At 43.4% G+C, this 22154-nt stretch overlaps 1 protein-coding gene across 1 annotated transcript; it reads left to right on the top strand.

The window, feature by feature from the left end:
• The first annotated feature begins 9179 nt into the window (after window positions 1–9179).
• On the top strand, window positions 9180–21666 carry LOC309382083 (uncharacterized protein). The gene is made up of 4 exons (XM_081933551.1): window positions 9180–9271; window positions 11640–11926; window positions 18092–18181; window positions 19850–21666. Exons 2-4 carry the CDS (start codon window positions 11677–11679, stop codon window positions 21085–21087), a joined length of 1578 nt encoding a protein of 525 aa, XP_081789677.1. The 5' UTR covers window positions 9180–9271; window positions 11640–11676; the 3' UTR covers window positions 21088–21666.
• The last annotated feature ends 488 nt before the right edge of the window (window positions 21667–22154 follow it).

Genomic DNA, 22154 nt, shown 5'->3' with positions numbered 1-22154 from the left:
GGACGACCCGGTTGTCTAGGAATGAGCATAGGTCTCTTCTGCTGGAGAGACCATTAAGCTCTGATACCCTCCTGGCCGACATGATGGCGACTAGGAAGACTACTTGAGGGTCAGGAATTGAAGGGAAACCTCCTTAAAAGGTTTGAAGGGCGCCTCGGTCAGAGCCTGAAGGACTATGGGTAGGTCCCAGGTCTGGAATCAATGGACCACAGGGGGCTTCAGATTCGCCGCCCCTTTGAGGAAGTGCTTTAGGACAGGGTGCTGAGATAAAGGCGGGGCATCCACCACCACCCCCAGGACTGTGGAAAGGGCAGAGACCTGCCTCCTCAGAGTGCTAGGGGCCAGACCTTTCTCCAGGCCTTCCTGAAGAAAATCCAGCACCTGGGGCATGGATACCACAGCTGGGACGATGTCACTCGCTCGGCACCAATCCGCGAAGGCGACCCAGGAGGCATTGTCGATGCAAGTAGTAGACTGCCTCTTGGACGCTTCTATGGTCTTAATGACCTTCGCAGAGAATTGGGTCCCTCTTAATTGCTCCCACTCAATCTCCAGACGGTCAGATGGAGCCACTCCGGATCCGGATGCTCCAGAGATCCCTGGAGCAGGGTCACCTCCCCTTGCGGCCAATACCTCAGTGAAGGTCCTGGGAGCTGAGGCCAGCCCAAAGGGAAGGGCTCTATACTGGAAGTGGCTGCCCTCGTGGGAGAATCTGAGGAATCTACGATGTTCCAGGGCAATTCTGATATGCAGATAGGCTTCCGTGAGGTTGATGGAAGCCAGGTAATCGCCCTGTCTGATACCTTCTAGGATGGATTTCAGCAAGGCCATTTTGAACCTATGGTAGATCACTCTGGCATTGAGGAGTTTAAGGTCCAAAATGGCCCTCCACCCCCCTGAACTCTTGGGGACCAGGAACAGGTTCGAATAGAATCCAGAACCTTTCTCCCCCTCTGGTACCCTCTCTATAGCCCTGATGTCTAACAGGTGCTTTATGGCCTTGGCCTTAAGGGCCCGTTTGGCCGGATCTCTGGAGGAGGCGAAGGTGCGGAATTTATTACATCCCTACGGCCGATTCGCTCTCACAGGGAGGGACTCCTCCGGGTGCCGTCCACTAGGCAGTGCCAGCGTGCGACGCCCAGGAGTAGGGCCTTCTCTGTGATGGGCCCGACCCTCTGGAATGACCTCCCCCCCGATATTAGAATAACGACCGATCTCCGCTCCTTCCGTAAAAAACTTAAGACCCACCTGTTCAACTTAGCTGGCCTGGCCTAACTGTAGTTTTTGTGTCCCTCTAGCCTGTATTTAAAATTTTTAGAGGTAGATTTTCAGGTAGTTTTTAATTTTTAACTATACTGTACAGCCTATCACTTAATTTGTTTTATGGGTATTTAAAAATATTTAAGTTTTGTATATTGTTTTATTTGTGGTCTGTACACCGCCCCAAGTCCCTTTGGGGAGAGGGGGTGGTCTATAAATTTAATAAAATTTAAATTAAACTATTCAGGGGCTGCGAGCGGAACTCCAGCTGGAGCCCGAGCTTAACCGTCTGGAGAACTCACTCGTCCGAGGTGACTCGATCCCAGGCATCCGCAAATAAGGAGAGGGGACCGCCTCTGGGGTGATCCACGATCGGATCACTTGAACCTGCAGAAAGTACGGCCGCCCCCTCCTCGAAAGGGCCACTTGCTCTGCTACTGGCCTCTGAATCTGTCCCTTGGAAACTGCCTGTCCCCCTGCCTGTGAAACCTGGGAACCGGGTACCTCTGATTCTGGAGGTCCATGTCAGGCGGGCGGTAAGATGCTCTCCTGGGATATGGGGCCGGTCGATGATCTGATCTTCTGGTCGTGGCCAGAAAGACCTTCCGCTTATTCTTGTCCTCCACCAGGATTGGATCCAGCAAAGAACCGAACAGCTTGTCCCCAGTGTAATCAGCTCCTGTCAGGTGCCACTTAGCTCAAGACTCTGCCTGCTAGTGACGCAGCCATAACAGGCGCCTAGAAGCTACAGAGGACGACAGGGCTCGAGAGGCATACTTAACTGCATCCAGCGTGGTGTCCGCCGAAAACTAGGTGGCTGCCAGTACCTTGGAGATGTCTTGCAGTAAACTTCTGTGGACGGGGTCCTGTCTCTCAACTGTTCCAGCCATAGCACTGTTGACCTGTTGAAAAAGGAGGAGATTGCGGCCACCCTAATAGCCCAGGTTATTGCCTGGAAGGACTTACACATGATCATCTCCGCCTTTTTGTCCTCTGCCTTGAGACAGTTGGCTATGTCTCCAGTCACCACCGCAGAGGCAGAAGCCAGGCTGGCGACTGGAGTGTCCACTAAAGGTACCTGCAGAGCTTGGGCGAAGGTAGAATTGAGATTATAGAACCTACACTCTTTACCCCCCAGATTGGGAAAAGATCCTGGCTTAACCCACTGGGATTTCAGCACCTCTAGGAACATCTCTGGAGTAGGAATCTCCTCCTTTTCCACCTGGGGACTGTGGAAGGGTCCCTTCTTATTCCCCCCACTAGTGCTGGGGGTGGCAGTCATAGGAGTGGGCTCGGGATGGGAGTCCAGGTCCCTGTAGCCCTGGCCTTATGAAGTAAAGAGCTAAAAAGGGAGGGGGAAAAGCCCGGTGATGTTGGGCGTTTCAGGGGCCTGGATGTCTTCATCCTCAGAGAATCCCACCTCCTTCAATTCCCCTTCCTCCAAATCCGACACCTCACTAGCAGTGGAGGGGGAGGAAGACCTGGGTTCTCTGGTGTAGGTGTTCCTGGGGTGATCCTGATGTCCCCTGGACTGGTCCCGGTAAGACCTACTCCTGGCACCCTGTGACTGGTGCTTCATCCCAGAAGCAACCCCCTGGGCTATGGCCCTGGCTAGCACCTCCTGGAAGCTCTTAGGAAGCTCTGGGAGGGAGGGGAGCAGCTCTGGGGGTTGCAGAATCTCCCCTGGGTCAGGGGACTATGGTGCCAGTCGGTGCCTAGGCTGGCTGGAGGCCCTGCACCCAAAGGGTCTGCCCTAATCTCAGATGGATGGCCAGGCGATAGGGGGGTGATAGGGGACTACGCCTCTTCCCGAGCCTCCTGGAGAACCCGGGGATGCCACCTGGGTCTCCTCCAGAGCAGGGAGCCTTCAGGGGAGCGGGATCTAGAAGGTGAGGGGCTGATGGTGGTCCTGAATCTTCTAGAAGTCCTGGTCACCCGAACCTCTTTGCTAGAGATTCCCTTCCTATGAGCCCTGGGGGGGCCTTCTTGGCAGGAGACGTCCCTCTGGTGACTGGGGAAACCCCGCTGGAGGTCCCCTCGCCGGGATCCGCAACCCCTGTGGCTCTAGGCCTCGAACCCCCACTCCTCGCCACCTCCGCCATCGTATTCATGGTTCTGCTGATCAACAACCTCCTTCTTGTTTGCCGGCCTCAAGTGTGGGATCCAAATCCCCTTGCAATGAGCTCGAGACTCCACTCTTCCTCTCTGCTGCCGATCCGTGCCCCGATTTGCCGGCAGGCACCGATCCATGGCCCTCCCCGGATTGCCAGCAGAGTTAAGGCCCTTCGAAGCCTCTTCCGGCTTCGGTGGTGCTTCCTGAGTGCCCTCAGCGTCTGTAGGAGGAACGCCAGTCACGCGCTCACCTACGTGCTCAAGATGGCGGGGCAAGATGGCGGCTGCCGATCTGCGGCCCGATCTCCTTCCTGCAGCTGGGGAGCATTGGGGCGATCCCTGCCGGATCCCCGGTCCTCCGAGGGTCTTTGTCGGTCTCCTGGAAGCCAGCCAGCCATTCTGGGTGCTCCCCACGGTGCCGAGGCTTTTTTTCCCTTTTACGCGACCATCCGGCTGCTTGGGGAACACATGCTAGCAAGCGGCAAGGCTTTAGGCTAGCAGCGCTGAGCACGGTAGAGGAGGGATCAGCAATCCAGTAAAGATAAAAAATAGAAAAATCCTCCAAAAAACCTGTAAAAAAACCTGCAACAAAGAAACCTAAGTCTTCGAAGTGAGGGAGAGTCAGGTAAAACACTCCTTCTGGGCTGAAGGCTGAGGTTAATCTGGGAGGTCAGAGGAGGTACGGAGGTGTGGCCTCAAAATTTACCTCAGCCTCCAGGGCAAAACCACGCTATGATAATACCCATGTGTGACTCCTCCCACACTTCACTTCGGAGACAGGCACTTACAGCATGCAAGCTTATATGTTACAAATACAAGGCATAATATATGTGTGTTACAGAAAACAAATGTTTTATTTATTTATTTATATTTTATTTATATTTGGTGCTTCTAGACCGCCCCCTCTCCCAAAAGGGGCGGTGTACAATCCATAGAAAATATCACAAAATACAATAAAAAGTTAAATATGTACAGTTTGGAGGAGGTTAAAATGCAATTAAAAGAACTGTACAAAGCAATATAAATACAAGTTTTAAATCCCTAAAACAGACACAACGAATTAAAAAACCCCTAAGATAACCAGATAATAATACATTTGCCAGGAGGGACAGTTGTAATTATGCCAGGCCTGCTAATCGGAACAGGTGAGTCTTCAATTTTTGCCGGAAGGAGCGGAGGTCAGAAGTGGTTCTAATGTCGGGGGGGAGGTCATTCCAGAGGGTTGGGCCCATCACAGAGAAGGCCCTACTCCTTGGTGTCGCCCGTTGGCATTGCCTAGTGGACGGCACCAGGAGAAGTCCCTCTCTGTGTGAGCGAATTGGCCGCAGGGATGTATGTGGGAGGATGCGATCCCGCAAGTAACTAGGTCCCGTGCCATGGAGCGCTTTAAAGATGGTAATCAGCACCTTGAAACGCACCCGAAAAACCACAGGTAGCCAGTGCAGCTCGCGCAGGAGAGGTGTTACGTGGGAGTACCTCGTACTCCCCATCACAGCCCGCGCGGCTGCGTTCTGGACTAACTGCAGTCTCCGGGCGCGTCCCAAGGGCAGCCCCATGTAGAGAGCGTTGCAGTAATCCAGGCGGGACGTCACCAGCGCATGAGTGACCGTGCGTAGGGCATCCCGGTCCAGTAGGGGGCGCAATTGGCGCACCAGGCGAACCTGGTGGAACGCCCCCCTCGCCACAGCTGCCACATGGCCATCCATTGACAGCCGGGCATCAAGGAGGACGCCCAAATTGCGCGCCCGTTCCACAGGGGGCAATTGTTCGCCCCCTATGGCCAGCGATGGGATCAGCTGGCTGAACCGAGGTGCCGGTAGCCACAGCCACTCAGTCTTGGAGGGGTTGAGTTTAAGTCTGTTGTCCCCCATCCAGACCCCGACGGCTTCCAAGCACCGGGACATCACTTCGACAGCCTCGTTGGGGTGGTTTGGGGTTGAAATATACAGCTGAGTATCATCAGCGTAGAGGTGATACCCAACCCCAAAACCACGGATGATCTCACCCAGCGGCTTCACATATGTGTTGAACAGGAGAGGCGAGAGGACCGACCCCTGTGGCACTCCACAAGTGAGTGGCCTCGGGGTCGACCTCTGTCTCCGTGTCAACACACATTGCCTCCGGTCGGAGAGGTAGGAGCCGAACCACCGCAAAAAGGTACCTCCGACTCCTATCCCCTCCAACCGGCGCAATAGGATACCATGGTCGATGGTATCAAAAGCCGCCGAGAGGTCTAATAGGACCAGGATAGAGGAACAACCTCTATCTCTGGCCCTCCAGAGATCATCAACCAACGCGACCAAGGCTGTCTCTGTGCTGTGCCCGGGTCGGAAGCCGGACTGGCGTGAGTCTAGATACTCGGATTCGTCAAGGTGTCGTGGAAACTGCTGCGCCACCACATTCTCAACAACCTTCGCTAGAAACGGAAGGTTGGAGACTGGACGATAGTTAGCTAGCTCCATTGGGTCGAGTGAAGGCCTCTTAAGTAAGGGCCTCACCACCGCCTCCTTCAAGGCGGTTGGTAAGGATCCCTCACCTAATGAGGCATTCACCAGGCCCAGAAGCCAGCCTCGGGTCACCTCCCAAGATGCCAGTACCAACCAGGAGGGACACGGGTCCATTAAACATGTGGTGGGTCGCAGCCGTCCACGCAACCTATCCAAATCCTCGGGGGCAACAGAATCAAACTCCTCCCAGGATGGTCTCACAAGACTCGCAGTTGGCGGCCCGTCCAGTCCACTGAGGGGGGCCCATCCGCTCCGGATCTGAGCGACTTTATCCTGCAGATATTCCCCAAACTCCTCTGCTCTGCCCTGCAAGGGTGCCCCCTGCGTCCTCTGTGACAAGAGGGAGCGGGTCACCCTAAACAGGGCAGCAGGGCGGTTATCCGTGGACGCAATAAGAGCAGCGCAATATCTACGTTTGGCCGCCCTTAATGCCACAAGGTAGGTCCGTAAGTAGGCTCTTACCTGTGTTCGATCAGATTCGGAGCGTGAGGACCTCCACCTGCTCTCTAGACGTCTCCTGTGGCGCTTCATCAGCCTCAGCTCCTCGGTATACCAAGGAGCCCGGGTGGGTCGCTGCCGCAGGAGAGGTCGCAAAGGCGCAACCCGGTCCAAGGCCCCAGCCGCTGCCGTATTCCAGGCGGCCACTAGGTCCTCCGACCGAGCGCGGGTCAGGGCTACAGGTAATGAATGGCCCAAGCTCCGTCTGGAACCTATCCGGCTCCATCAGGTGCTTGGGGCGGTACCAGCTTGGACCATCTGGTCCCGCCTCCTCACGGTGGGGGGTAGCGCCAGGGAAGTCCAGCCGGAGACATGAGTGATCTGACCATGACAGGGGTGTAACAACAAAGTCCCCTATACCCAGATCACTCGTCCACTGCTCAGATACAAAAACAAGGTCCAATGTGTGGCCACCTTCGTGTGTGGGGCCCTGTTAAACCAACAAGTTTGTATCCATATTACTATTCCCCTTCATGAGAAAAATGAATCTTGCGAATTTACCAGACAGATGGCATAAGGTTACAGAATCTGGTAGTCCTGCTAGAAATACTTTGAAACTTCCTCCCAGAGGGAAAAAACAGAAACAGACTGTAAAGTGGGTGTGTGGAATCTCTAACAATGCTTTGAGCTTTAAGCACATAGTGCTTATAAGCAGTATCCTGAATAACAGGAACCGAGCTTCCTATAATCTTCTTGGCTGTCCTTACCACTCTCTGTATGGACCTTCTATCTGAGGCACTGCTGCCATTGAACCAAATAGTGATGCAGTTTGTTAAAATGCTCTTCATCACGCCTCTGTAAAAATTGTCCAGGATAGAAGGAGAAAGATGTGCTCTCCTCATCCAATGCAGGAAATGCAGACGCAGATTTGTACATTTCACTAAGGATGATGTATGGAGAGACCAATTCAGATTGTTAGTTATCTGCACCCCCAGATGCTTAATACTGTTGACCACCTCTTCAGCTGCATCCTTCATGGATGGAGTATGACTATGCAGGCTCTTCCCAAAATCTACAATGATCTCCTTTGTTTTATTAACATTTGGAACCAGGTTACTTTAATTGCACCAATCCACCAGTCTTTGCCTCTTCCCTAAAGTGGAATAAAATATGGATTAAAAATATAAGAATGAAGACGTGGCATAAAAGGGACAGTTGGAAACTTCCTTAAAGGGACAGGGAAATGTCATCAGCCCTCAACCACAACATGTTCCAGTAAAAGTCCCTATGTCAAAAGTCCAAAACCACAAGGTTCAAATAAAGTTCGTTAATGACACGTAGCCCTTACCTGTAACAAAAGGAGAAGTAAGACCCCCATCTCCTTATAGGGCTTTTTCCCCAAGGTAACCAATAAGAAATAAGTTAAGTGTTTCCGTGTTACACTGTCTTTGAGAATGTATAAGAATGCATGCTTCGATAATAAAGATTGTTCAGAATTTCCAATGCTAGCTATGTGCTAGCTTTCTGAACCTGGCTGCCAAATAAACTTTTCCTGTATCCTGAGAAGTCTAAGCCTGTCATTTTCCTGCAACATCCCTATAAGAAATACAAATAAAAAAATAAATACATTCTCAAGATAACTTAATAGTACATGGTAATTTTAAATTGTCTTTTAAAAATGGTTTCTTAAGTAAATGTGTACTTTCTAGTCTGGGTTATTGTCCATTGAAAAATTAGAACCAACATAACCACATAGAACAAGTATTGGAATCAGGTAAATTACACACACACGCACACACACACACACACAGCACACACACACACACACACACACCAGCTGATGGGAATACAATTAAATATTATTTTTTATTCATTGCTTAAAATATCAGGAACTTAAATATAGTTAGCAATCAGAAAATATTTTTGTGAATGTACCATAATCAGTTTATCAATTAGTGCTTAAATTAGGCAAAAATAATATCCAAAGATATTATTAGTATGCTAAACATGACAGGGCATTCACACAATCAAATCACTAAGAGATTTTTTTTTCATAATTTGCAAATATGCTTAACTGAACCATATGCAGGATTTATCTGAATATACGGATTAAGCTGTTCATTCTGGTTAGCCAAAATAGTTTCAGCTAAATTCCCCTTTTATACTCTTCTTAGTCTAATGATTTAAAATATATCTCATTTTTCCTTATAATTTTAAAGCACGCATTTTGGAAACGACGGCGTTTTACGGGCACTTTCACAAAATGCATAACATAGGGCGGGATAGAGCAGTTTTTCTCAATCTCAGTAGACTTCAACTCCCAAAATTCCTCAGATAATGTTTTCATCGGAAGAAGAAAAAGAAAGTTCTTCCTAGTAGCCTGTCCCCCTTTCTTGAAAGCTCTCTATCCCCTCCATTGGGGGCGGGGTTACTCAGGCTTCCAAGCAAAGCAGTGGACCGCAGCTATAGATCTGTTTATTTTTCAAGCTCTATCTCTTTCTCTCGTGTAATTCTCCCAACAGTATTTCTCACACTGGCTCTAGCACAAAAGCTTTCGGGGAGGTGATAGTCCGGATAGTTCGATTTTAGGTTATCGGGAGTTTAAAGATTTAGAGCTTTCGGTTTTATAGTTTTTTCTCACGTTTATCTCTAACGCGCCACCTGCAGAGTCTATATAAAGGGAGAGTTCCGGGTCATCCTATTCCATCCCGCCTTTCCCTCCATTATCTGGCCACGCTCAGGCTTTGGCGCGAAATTTCAAAGATTTCAGCAAGCCAGCACCTATGCCAGCACTATTATCGCATCACGGAAGTGTTTGTATTGTAAGGTAAATTCTGGAAGGTGGGGGAGATTAGGAAAGAAATCTGTGACGCTCCATTTTTGCGAGATTCTAGATCTAAGTACAACCACTCATCTCAAGAGTCCCGAGACTCTTCCGAAATCCCCAAAAGGAGGTGAGTGTGCTGATCTATATCTATCTACCTGTTGTGGTTAGAATACAAAATAACAGAGTTGAAAAGGACTTTGGAAGTCCTCTAGTAATTCAATCCTCTAAATCTGAAGGACCATGAATTTGGTCCCTTTTTAAAAAGTTTGATGACCCCCGGTTTAGAGAAAAGGGAAACTAAGCGTGCGACATGATAGCAGCGTTCTAGTATTTGAAAGACTGCTACAAAGAAGAGAGGGATCAACCTATTTTGAAAAGGAACTGAAAGAATGAGAAACAACAGATGGAAACTAATTAAGGAGAGGCTTTTAAAAAGAGACTGAATAGCAGTTTGTCTGAAATGGTATAGGGCAGGGGTATCAAACTCAAAGCACCGGGAGCCAGATTCAGCCGTGTGTGTGTGTGTGCGCGCGCGCGCGCGCGCAGATCTGGCCTGTGGGGCCATCCTGGAAACAGCAAAGGACCAGCCTGAAGTGCCTCTGCCAGGGAAAATGGAGCTTCATTTTCTCTGGCAAAGGATTGCAGGAGGCCGTTGCAGTCGAAATGGAACTCGGGAGCCCAGTTTTAATGTCAGAGCACTTGGGCTACCACAGGCACAACCTCCTGCCCCCCCCCCCCCAAAAAAAACAACCCTGATGCAGCTCTCAATGAAATTAAGTTTCACACTCCTGGTATAGTCTCCTGTTTAAGCAGGGGGTTGGACTAGAGGACCTTCAGGGTTCCTTTCAACTCTGTTATTCTATTATTTCTTCACTTCCCTTTCATTTCTAGTGTGAGTGCAGTGCATAATTGGGGGAATATTGTTTGATTTCTAAACATCATACATACCACTCCACTGTGTAAGTTGCTAGGGTTTACTGATTTATTATCACAGATGTTTTTGATAAAGACTCTTATCTGGTGAAATGTTGCATTTGGGAACATTTTCTCCAAATCTTTACTTTAGTGTAGTACAATGGATATTTTTTTAAAAAAAAAAACCTTATTTCTGTCAACATAACTGCTATACTCCCAGAGGTCTGGTAAATCAGGGCTTAAAGCAAGTGCTAATGTGTTTGTGTGTTTTTTAATCACAAGTCCTATTATCCTACTGAATGTTAAACAAAATGAGAAATTACTGCAAAACCTAGCTTTGATTCTTCCCTTGATTGGCCTCACCCAGATAAAAATCTTTATTGCTGGTTGGAGTGAAGTTATACAGGACAATGCTGCAGTACTTCTCAACAAGATAGTACAAATAATTTAAATGCATTGTTTTATCTTTCCAAAACTTAATGGGTTCTTGCTGTGCATTTGATGGCCTTATATAGATAGTGTAGGGATTAAGAGCTGTCTCCTTTAAGAAACTACCTCCTGGGAATGTAGGCAGAGACTGCCTTATGGGAAATGTAGTTCCATGACATTGATCATATTTGTGTTTCTGATTGACCACTGGGACATTCTACCTGCTCGCAAAACAAAGCCGGTCATTTTAAACTGTGAACCAGAGAAGCAACATGTGCTTCTTCTCAACATGGAAGCCAATTCATCATCTCTTTACACCACGTGATGGGACAGATTATGGAAAGTCAAAAGTATCTTAACACCGAACTGTAAATTTTGCTATTAAGAATGCCTGATAATAAACTTGATCTGAATGAGATTCCTAACCATGGCGTTAACTGCATCCCCTAACAAGCCTAGAGCGCTCAAGGCAGAACAAATGGGATCTAGAGCTTAAAGTAAAAAAGGAAGATTAGGAAAATTAATAGGTAGTTGTATATTGTGGACATATCATAAATGTAAAAATATTGAAACTATGTGGCAATTTATAAAAATTTTCAACAACAAATCGTGCCAGATTATTTAATTTTTTAAAAATTATTTTGTTATTAAATGCTACAAATGCTGGAGACATTCTTGAGTATTTCAAATGAGCATTCCATGAAATCTGATAACCAATCCAATAAATTGTGTCCTGGATGATATAAATAATAAGTCCACAGCTGGTTTTAAAATGGTACTTAATTCATAAAACAACTGTCATTTGTCAAAAATGGTATGTAGGGTCTCCTGCTTGGGTGAGGAAGTTGGACTAGATAACCTACAAGTCCCTTCCAACTCTGAATCTAATCTAAAGGATATATTGGGCAAGTGCTATATGGAGTTCAAGCCTGGGCTGACTTTGCTTCATGTGTCATTATCCTTCACGTGTAGAATCAATCAGAAGTAAGTAAGCTATATACATAGACTAAATAAAATTTAGCCTTATCTAATATTTATAAGAGTGCTACCTCAGTCAAATACTTTGAAAAAGTTGTGCATGCTAGATGAACTTGAACTCAATTAACTGTTAGTACTGACAGCTTTGCCCCATCCCTCAAATTCCTCTCCAGGCCTGTCTACATAATACCGTATAGAATCTTAAGAAACATGGCAGAAGATAATAGAAAATTCATATTGAAAATCCTTGAAGACTTGAGATCGGATGAAATGAAGAAACTCGAATTTATACTGAACAGTAAAGAAATACCAGCAAATAAGCTACAGAATCTTGATGCAAATAAGGCAGAAGTATTATTTACGACTAATTTTGACAAACCTCTAGAAAAACTTAAGTGTTGCCTGGTTGAAATTCCCAGAAAAGATCTTATTCAAAAGATCAGTGCTAAAATTGAAGCTGGTAAGTTGAATGATGTTTGTATATTTCCAAATGAGCCATAATTGATTTATTGAATTTTTACACTTCCTGATTCTTTAGGTATAATTCTATGCAGTGCCTACAGATCAAACCTTACAGAACAATAAAACAATGCAGTGTACAGTGATAAAAAGACAATGATCAAAAGATAGCAGAAACTACACAACAACTAAGGCAAACCCACATTATCTAGAAGGGACCTGGGCATGGGTAAAGAGCGTGGTCTTCAAATGCCAGCAGGATAGGAGCCATCCTTATTTGGGGGGAATTTCATTCCAGAGGGTAGATACTAAAGCAGATCAAGTGCAGTTCTGGGATCTTGCCAGATAGTATTGTTTAACTGAAGAAACCCAGTAGGCACCATCCTACCAGATCAAATTGGCTGGGTAAATACTATGGAAAAAGAGAATCCCACAAATAACTTACTCTATGCCTTGCAGTCCTCTGGAGGTAACAACCAGCAGCTTGAATCACATTCAGAGGCAAATGCACCCAGTGCTCCAGCAACCAATGCAACCAGTGCTCCACAAGCTGCATCATTGAGCTTATGGAACAGAAATATTAAATGAATGTAGTGAGACATGCTCATCCCTGCCTTCAGCTCTGCGTTCTGGACCAGTCAAAGCTTCCAAATGGCCTTCAAGAGAAGCCCTATATAGAATGTATTGTAGTAGTTAAACCACAAGGTGACTGAGACATGACTGTATAAATCACCTCACAATCTAGGAGAGGGTGCAACTAGCCCACCAGATGAAAGTATGGCCTTTCTGTTCACCATTACTATCTACTGATTGAGTACGAATTATGAATCCAGGATATGCCCCAGGATGCACACCATTCTTGAATGGAATAATGCTATCCCATCCAAGATTAAAGATGAAAAATCTCCTTATCTGGGGGCCCCAGATACCCATAGTTGCATATTAAGTCAGAAGCAATTCCTCTGGCACAGCCTCCATGCTCTGGGGCAGAACTTTGACAACCTTACTTGACTGGCTTAAGGCTAAAATATATAATTGGGTATCACCAATCTACTGAGGATATTCAGCTCCAAACCAACAGATGAGCTCACCCAACTATTTTACAAGTGTTGAATAGGAGGGAAAGAGGATAGAACCCTAAGGTATCCTACAAAAGAGGAGCCTAGGAAGCCATCTCTCCCAGCCCTCCAATCAACAACTGAACCAGCCCCCAAGAAAGGAAGAAAACTATACAAAATGGTGGCTTCTGTCCTCAGCCCATGTTCTTCCTTAGTTCAGAAAAATACTATGATTAGCAGCAATTATGCCTCAGCTGAATTGCCTCCCAATCCTTGGGAAAACCCAAAGGAGAGTGACATCAGTAAACCAAAAGACAGTCAATGTGATCTGTCCTTGGCAGTCCACTGCCAGATCACATCTCCAATCCAGTTATGGGGAAGGAAGCCTCTGAAAGCTTGCAACAGTTCACAGGTGATAACAGGCACTCTTCCTCCTTGCCCTCTCCCCAAAGAAGGGACACATACATGCACATCCTTGCCAAGCCCAACTAAGTTTCAGTATGACATGGAAGGCAGCTTTGTTACAGATAAAATCAGCAGTCAAAGCCCAGGGCCACTGAGGATTCAATAGCTATGCACTTGAATCCTCAATAGCTATGGATACTTTCAATAGCAAGTCCCCAGCTTCTTAGTGAGATCAATGCAAAATGCATAGTTTGAAAAATCATATACCTTCTTTCCCCAAAAGTAAGACAGGGTGGTTTTTTTTAACCCTATTTTATTATCCGGGGAGGTCTTATTTTCAGGGAAACAGGGTAGTCATCAGTGACGTGCGGTGAAGTTTATGGCTAGTGAGGCAGCAATTTTTTTAGACTTGTGGACTTCAACTCCCAGAATTCCACAACCAGGCATGCTCCGTTCCGAGTTAAAGCGACAGCATTTGTTTTCCTTCTTTCTTTTTCTTTTCCCTTCCCCTCCTTCCTCCCTCTCTCCCTCCCTCCCCCCTCTCAAACAAACACACACACAAGTTGGATTGTAGTGTTTAATTCAATGTAGCTGATTTACAGTGCAAAGGAGGAGTTAGTTTTGCCCTGTCCAATCAGCTTTTCTCTTGCATTTTCTTTGATAAAAGGGATGGAAAGATGGTCTTTGGGTTCCCTCTTTGAATGAGAGAATCCGTTTTAGTCAGAATGTTCAAATGTAATAAAATGATCTTTCTGTCTTGATCTGTTTCATTGGAAAAGATGCCCGCCTGAGGAAAGAGCCTTTCACGTCTCTGAAAGCCAGCCTGGGGTAGGATCCCTCCAGGATGGGCGCAAGTTCGGCTTCCAGAGCGGGCGGTGTGGGCGCCGGTGCGCTCCTCCGGGCCTCCCGCCTTCCCAAAGCACGTCCCTGTTTTTGCGGAAAGCAAAAGAATGGAGAAGAAACTGGGAAGCTTCGGGTGTGAAATGAGGCCACGTTCACCAGCAAAGGGCAAAGCTCTCTTCCACGGCCTCATTTCACACCCGAAGCTTCCCCGTTTCTTCTCCATTCTTTTGCTTTCCACAAAAAAGACGCACTTTGGGAAGGCGGGAGCCCGAAGGAGCCCCCGGCGGCTGCACCGCCGCTCTGGAATCTGAACTGCTGGCTGAGACTCCCCAGCTCAGCTGCTCAGTGGAAGGGCTCCCGGGGCTCTGAGCGTCCACCTGCCACCACCCACTTTTTGCTCCACAGAGAAGAGCCAAACGGTGCCGGCCCAGCTCCCCCGACCGTGCCCTCGGCACCCGAGCCCTCTGGTCGGGGGTCAACCAAGTCCGGTCCAGCTCGGGGGAGGCCAGCCACCCCGTGAAGAGTCCAGCCCAGCCTCCCTGCCGCCCTCTGCCCTGGGATTCGGCCATGGCACCTCCCCTCAGAGCTGTGTGCTTATCGGTCGAGGGCAGCGCAGCTGGGGCGCGGACAGAGTGGAGGAAGCCTCTTCCCCCCGCACTTCCCCCGCCCGAAAGAACAAAGGGAACCTCTGCCGCTGCCCGGCAACCTGGCCGGCGTCTCTCACGGTGGTTCTCCGGTGCCGAGCCTGGGAGTCCCTGGAGGAACTGGCGGGGGCTGCAAGCGCCGCAGGCTGGACTGGAGCCGGAGGCGATGCCCCTCCGGCCGGGTAAGGCGTGCTGCCTTCCCTGCCTCTCCTACCCCTTCCCTCTCTCACTCAAACAAACTCCCTCTCCCTCTCTCTCTCTCTCTCTCACACACACACACACACAAAGCTTCTCTGAAGAAGCCCCGCCCAAACGAGTGCCCTCTACTTGGAGGCAGGAAAACTGGGTGCCTCCCCTACGTCAGGAATTTTTAGGCTTTTAACCCTTGCTTAACTTAAGGGTTAAAAGCCTAAAAATTCCTGACGTAGGAGCGGCACACAGTTCTCCTGCCTCGTAGTAGAGGGCGCTTTTTAGAGGCTTTTTTAAACAGTTAAGCAGTCATCCATGGTGAGGCAGGCTCAGGCAGCAATTAGCTCAGTCTGACCTCAGCTCTCCCCTTTTACATTTTCTTTTCTTTTCATGATGACAGTGGTGAGGCTGTGCCTCCCCTGCCTCCTTTGACTGCACGTCACTGATAGTCATAGATTTGTACAATGTTTCTACTTACTATGTAAGTGATCGGATAAGAGACCTGTACATTGTTTTTGTGGGGTCTTCATTTATTTAATGTGCATGCTCTATTTTTCAGCCAGAAAGTCTTAGAGTAACTTATAGAATAATGTTTTACAGAAAACATAGAAAAAGTCTCTCTTTTCACAGTCATAAGGACTTTGTAGTCATCTCTATTCATAAGGGGAAAGAAAGGTGATTGATAGCATGCATTGGTGTGCGCATCACAACAATCAGCATCCCCTAAAACACATTTTTCTTGGGATCACGTGTAAATGTTTTAGGGAATTACATCCATGAGCCCCCACCCATGCTTTCAATCATCTTTTCCCCTTTGCATTCAGAGTGTTGCATAGCCCTAATGCCTACTATTTAACACAGTGAAGGAATTATGGTGGGAAGAGATCATGAGTAGGCACCAATTCTTAATGTTTTATTACTCTTATAATAATTAGCTATAGTGAAAATGATACATAGTGCATAGAAGATAGTAGATGAAGTGTCTAAAGGCACGAGATACTCTATAATTAGTTTTTTCTAAATCTCCATAAAAGTTTATGATACTGAGAGTAGAATTTAGTATATTACTATTCAAACCAAACATTTCACCTTACAAAAATTTATCAATGATGCAGTTATTTTGCAAGGTGAGTTTCTCTTCCAGTCTACTTGGAGCAGAAGTCAAACAGTTAAATGCTCTCAGTTGATACAGAGAAGATTTCACAGTCACCCATTTTTAGAAATAGGGGCCTTTCCATAAATACACAGTCAGGGTAGCAACTGCAATACTGAAGACATAGTTGTTCAACCTTGGTCCAGTGAAGGCTTAGTCAGGGAAGGCGAGGTACTTTAATATTAATTTACAAAGGAGTCTCAGGTAAATTACATTATTATTATTTAAACAGAAGCTTTTTGCAACAGATAAATGGAAGCTTGCCAGCAGAAATAAACCAAAGATGACAATCAGCTTTGTTACTTGCTAGAAAGAACTGAAGGCAGAAACCACTTAGAGGGAGTTTGATGACAGGATGTGGTCTGAAAACAATTCTATTGCAAGGGGGGGCATTACTTAGAGGTAATTTAACTGTGACTGTAGCTTACAGGGCAGGGGGCCAGAAGTGAACAAAAGTTCATCATTAAAATACTAAAAACTCAATCCTTGTATTTAAATGAGCAACATAGAGATCATGCTGAACATACTAAGAGTCTTTTGGAGCACCTGTGAGTATGTGCACAATCTGAATGCCCAGGACATGTTAGATAACCAACGAGTGAGATTGAAGCTTGCAGAAACTGTCAGCAGAGATGGCCATTTTGTTCCTGTGCAGAAATAAAGTGTTTGAATTCCACTTTCCTCTACTCTGCTTATTGCAGGATGAATGAAGAAAAATGTAATTTTTGCCCAGCAGTGCCAAAAAATCATGGAAAGTTACACAATTAGGAACCTTTGGTAGCCCTGATGTCTGTAGCTAAGGACTCAAGGGGCTGAATATTGCCAAGGACTATTAAGTTACATGGTTCCATTTAATAAAGATTATATAGATACTGAAAGGCAGATTGATATAATGGTTAATGGCATCAGGACACCATGAACCTTAAGCAAAAGGCCAGTTGGGTGACTTTGGACCAGTGGCTCTCATTCTAAGAACAAGGAAATGGCAATCAACTTCTGAAAATCTTCATGGAATTAATAAGGCAGCAACAAAATAGCTGACTATTCCAGCTGACTTTGCACTATTTGTCTGTCAAAAGATGAGATTGAATAATTCCAAAAATTGCATGACAATTTATTTAATCAGTAAATACTCATGGCAATTCACATTCATAAAAGACATTAAAACAAAAATAATTTTAATGTCTCAATTTTAGTATAGACAAATAAAAACAAAGAGCAATAAGTATAACATAATTAACAGCTCTACTCCAGCTACTGTGTATAATTCCAAATACTTATTTTTGTATGCATTAGCATCACAAAGGCATTGAAACATTATATCACACACACACACACACACACACACGTTTGGCAGACAGTTTGATTAATGAAATTAAAAAGTGAAGATGTAAAGCAAAGGTTAAGAGAATTGTGTTTTAACTATTTGAAGAGAATTCTCCTATTCATTTCCCAAACAAACAAGACATTATTTTGCTTTCTATCTTTACAGATACTTTTCAGTTTTGTAATTAGTCACTGACCTATATAATGCTATATAATTTTTTGTATATCCAAAAGTTTCCCCAAAAGTGCTTTTCCAAAAGACAACTGACTTTCTTGTTCTTTTTTCTTTGAAAACATTTTGCTTCTTACCCAAGAAGTTTCTTCAGTTCAGTTCAGAACTGAAGAAGCTTCTTGGATGAGAAGCAAAATGTTTTCAAGGAGGAAAAAAACAAGAAAGTCCAATTGCCTTTTGGAAAAGCACTTTTGGGACAACCATGACCTAAATAATTGAGATAAAAACATTTAGTTATATCCAATGTTATTTGTTTGATATTTTGTATTAATGAAAATATTTATATTGAAGCATTATACTTTGTTGTGAAACATAGACATGAAGAATAAAGTTGAAGCTCAAAATACTGAAAAGTTTGCATTAATAAAATCCTATCCAGGAAGCAGTGACCGTCCACCATATACTGGTATGTAATTGTTAATTAAAAATGGCCAATGATATATTTGGTTTAATGTTATTTTGAGTAAGCATGCAGCTGTCTCTAGAACTATATTTCCACATGTTGACATGATAATGTGCCATAGATTTTGTTTCCTTAAAATTATCTCAATGTCACTAAATTAAAGCTTCATAGCTAAGCAAATGAAGATGGCTTACTATAAAATATGTCCAGAGAGGTAAGTGGTGCAAATGAAGTGAAGCTGTACACATTTTTAAAATAACTGAGATTTATCTTATTTTTGCTTTAGAATTATTGTTTTGCTGACATACTGAACAATTCTCATTGTGGACCTACCAGACAATTAGAAGCAATGTTTGTTCATAAATGTGTTTGTATTTAAAACATATAGTTCATTTATGTGTATCAATAACTCACTGAAATCCCAATGGTATGGTATTGAATTCTATGAATTAACAGGCTTTCAAAGATTTGGTTATCCTACTGATATATAGAAATTTTGCTTGTTGTGCATAGATGGCCTTACACATACCTTTATTAACCAATGATCCTTCCAGTTTGTTTTTTGTTCCTGTCTGACTCTCTCCCAAACATTCTTAACATTTTTATTATAATAGTAACAGCAATGCACGGTATGTATAAAAATGCAGATTAATAATATAAAATAATTATTCAATAAAATTTATTTAAAACCTAGAAGATGCCAAGATCTATGTTTGTTTAATTGTTAGAACTGACTGAGGCCAATGCCGTGCATATAACTCCAGAGCATGAAAATCAAATATAAATATGTGTATATTCTATTAGTCCTTTTATATTAGTACATAAAATCATTCATACCAATTATTTTATAATAGGTTATAATTCTTATAATGCCTAGCTGGTATGGCTAGTATGGAAATATAGGTAAAAGTTTACTAATGGAGAATAAAAATAGTTTCAATTAATTATTAGCACTATTTTAAACAATAATATGTGTTAAAAATTAAACCAGCAGCCTAATTATGCTCAGTGCTGAAAAACATTGACTGACGGATCTTAATTGGACAATTCTTTTGAATTGTAAAAAAAATGTTTTTTTTAAAAAAAATCTGTAATAAATTTACAATGTAAACTTCCATATTTACTGTTTCTACCTGTAAGTAAAACAATGTTTTTTGTTTCCTGTTTATGCAAAAAAGGGTTAATTGGCCACTTTTCAGAAGGCAGCCTTACAGTCAAAAGTACTGGGGAATAAAGATGTAGGATAAGAAAGAGAAAGTTGATAGGTTCAAGAAAAAAGAGGAAAACCAAAAGAAAAAGTTTTATACATACAGACGCACAAAAACATATACATATATATGCATATACATAGGTACTATAAAACAAACACAAAACAATATTCTGGTACCTATTGCTAATCAAATATTAATAAGCATGGAAAATAGATGTGTTATGCCCCTCCTTAAATAGAAACAAAGTATATTTTCTATTCATGCAATGTTGCTGCTGATTACTAACTAAATAATTTTTAAAAAGAATAATTTTACTTATTATCAACCTGCCTCTGAATACATGAAATAAACCTTGATTTTCAACACATTAGCCAATCTGTAAGACTTGATTTTCATGACAATTAGAATTGTATTGCAACAGTTTAAAGCTGTCATTCATTCATGTTTTCCCCACCTGTAGGTAAATACACAATTTTTGATCTGGAAGACTATGCAACAGAGAATCAAGACCAACTAGTAATGCACCTAGAAAACATCCTTGAACCTGCTGAATTTAATGCACTGAAAAAAAAGCTGATGTCTAGTGAGATGAATACGTTTTTTCCATTTACTGCTCAGAAATATTACGAATTGTTTAGAAACATTCATCTCAAAGAATTTTTGAAAAATATTAATGGTCAATCAAAAAAAATACCTATGAAACTTTTTAACATTATGTTCTCTGAGAAAAAAAAAACCCATAAAAGAAAATTACAGGAACCAATCCAGAGAGAAGGCAATATTAATTTGAAAAAGAAGCAATTTGTTACTATGAGTGATGATTACAATAATATACCAGATAAAGTTACACCTAAAATTGAAAATGAAAAAATAACCCGGATTCATTCAATTGAACATAAACCTGTTAATGAAGATAGTGATGTGGTAGAAGAAAATTGTCTGGATAAAGATTCAAGAATGGCCATTGAACATAAACCTGGTAATGAAGACAGTGATGTGGTAGAAGAAAATTGTCTGGATAAAGATTCAAGAATGGCCATTGAACATAAACCTGGTAATGAAGACAGTGATGTGGTAGAAGAAAATTGTCTGGATAAAGATTCAAGAATGGCCATTGAACATAAACCTGGTAATGAAGACAGTGATGTGGTAGAAGAAAATTGTCTGGATAAAGATTCAAGAATGGCCATTGAACATAAACCTAGTAATGAAGATAGTGATGAGGTAGAAGAAAATTGTCCGGATAAAGATTTAAGAATGGCCATTGCGAAATGGAATGAAAAAAATAATAATAATTACAAGGAAAGAATGTCTAAAAAGTACATTTGCAGTCGTGAGCACCAAGCATACCCCTGCTTCATAGCTGAGGATGTATTTCAGATCAAATTGCCAGATGACCCAGATTATCGTATTCTAGCAATTCAGAATAAAAGAGATTTTACTAAATCACAAAAGCTAACAAAGGAGGCGGAATTTGTCTTGCAATTTAACATGGCTGTTCTAGATGTTCAATCTTCTGTAGTTATCTCCTCTAATGGATTTCTTTGTGAGATACGAGCTAATGGCTCCTTTGCTGAATCTGAAATTTTTTTAAAAAATATTGTGTTTGAAATTGTGTTGCCTGTTCTAGCACTGTATAAATGGGTAAAGTTAAATGCTTTCGAGAATGCTCTAAATCCTAATAAAGAAAGCAAATAATCTTTCAGTGAGAAGTTTCAAGTGTAGCTTCAGTATTCCACTGAAAATGTCCATTCATTGCTTGATTAAATTGCAAATGATTAAATTGATGAAATTGAAATTAAATTGATTAAATTGCAAATTCCAAAGCTTGGCTGAGCGAGAATTCATGTTTCTTTGTCGTCGTCATGTTCCCTTCCCCCATTTTTAGCTACAAAAAGCGGATGTAAAAGCAACAGCCATTTGATTTCTCCAAATTGATTAACACTGTATAAAGGCAGATATCTCTTTAATGGCTTTTACACTCTGACGATGTTAGCAGTGGCTAACGAAAGCTTAGTGAGCAATATATTTTAAAGTTATGGAGATCGCAATGTCTGTTTCTTTTATATACATACATACATACATACATACATACATACATACATACATACATACTATTCGAAAAGCAGATTTGTGAAGAAAAAAGCCAGTCACCCTATTCAAGATTTTTGTGTAAACAAATAGGCAGTCAAGATAGTGTTTCCTTTACATATATAAATGGAGTGACTGTGGGAAGTAAAATGTTTATAAACCAATTTAAAATTTGTTAATATTAGTTTTTAGAGATTCGGGGTTTATTTTTCAAAGAATATATACATATATTCTGAAATATCAAGTTTTTCATTACAAAACCTTTCTTTTAGTGAAATATATTTTGTCAACAAATTTGAAATAATAATAAAATATTCCATGAAAAATATATTTGGGAAACATTGCTGTAGAAGAAATTGACAATCCTTTATGCATTTGTGCAGAATTTTGTGAAGCTTAGTCTTGACTAAATAGCTATAGTTGTATGACTGTGGGGTCCTTGGTGCTCTTTCAGCTTACTTTCTTGCTTTTTTGCAGACATTTCATTATCCAGCTAGGTAACATCATCAATGCTAGAGGGGAATGGGGTTTGATCTTTTTACATACAAATAGTCTGCCCTTTCAGTGTTAGTGGGAGTGTTCTTCTTTGTTTAGGCTGTTGTTTACTGTTTGATTGATTGTCTAAGTGGTAATTCTTTGATTAGGATATTGTTTACCTCTTGATTGTTGGTCTA

This window comes from Natrix helvetica, assembly GCF_964273705.1.
Source record: "Natrix helvetica genome assembly, chromosome: Z".
Classification (NCBI taxonomy): domain Eukaryota; kingdom Metazoa; phylum Chordata; class Lepidosauria; order Squamata; family Natricidae; genus Natrix; species Natrix helvetica.
Note: the sequence above shows the minus strand (reverse complement) of the source record. Positions and strands in the feature narration are given on the sequence as shown.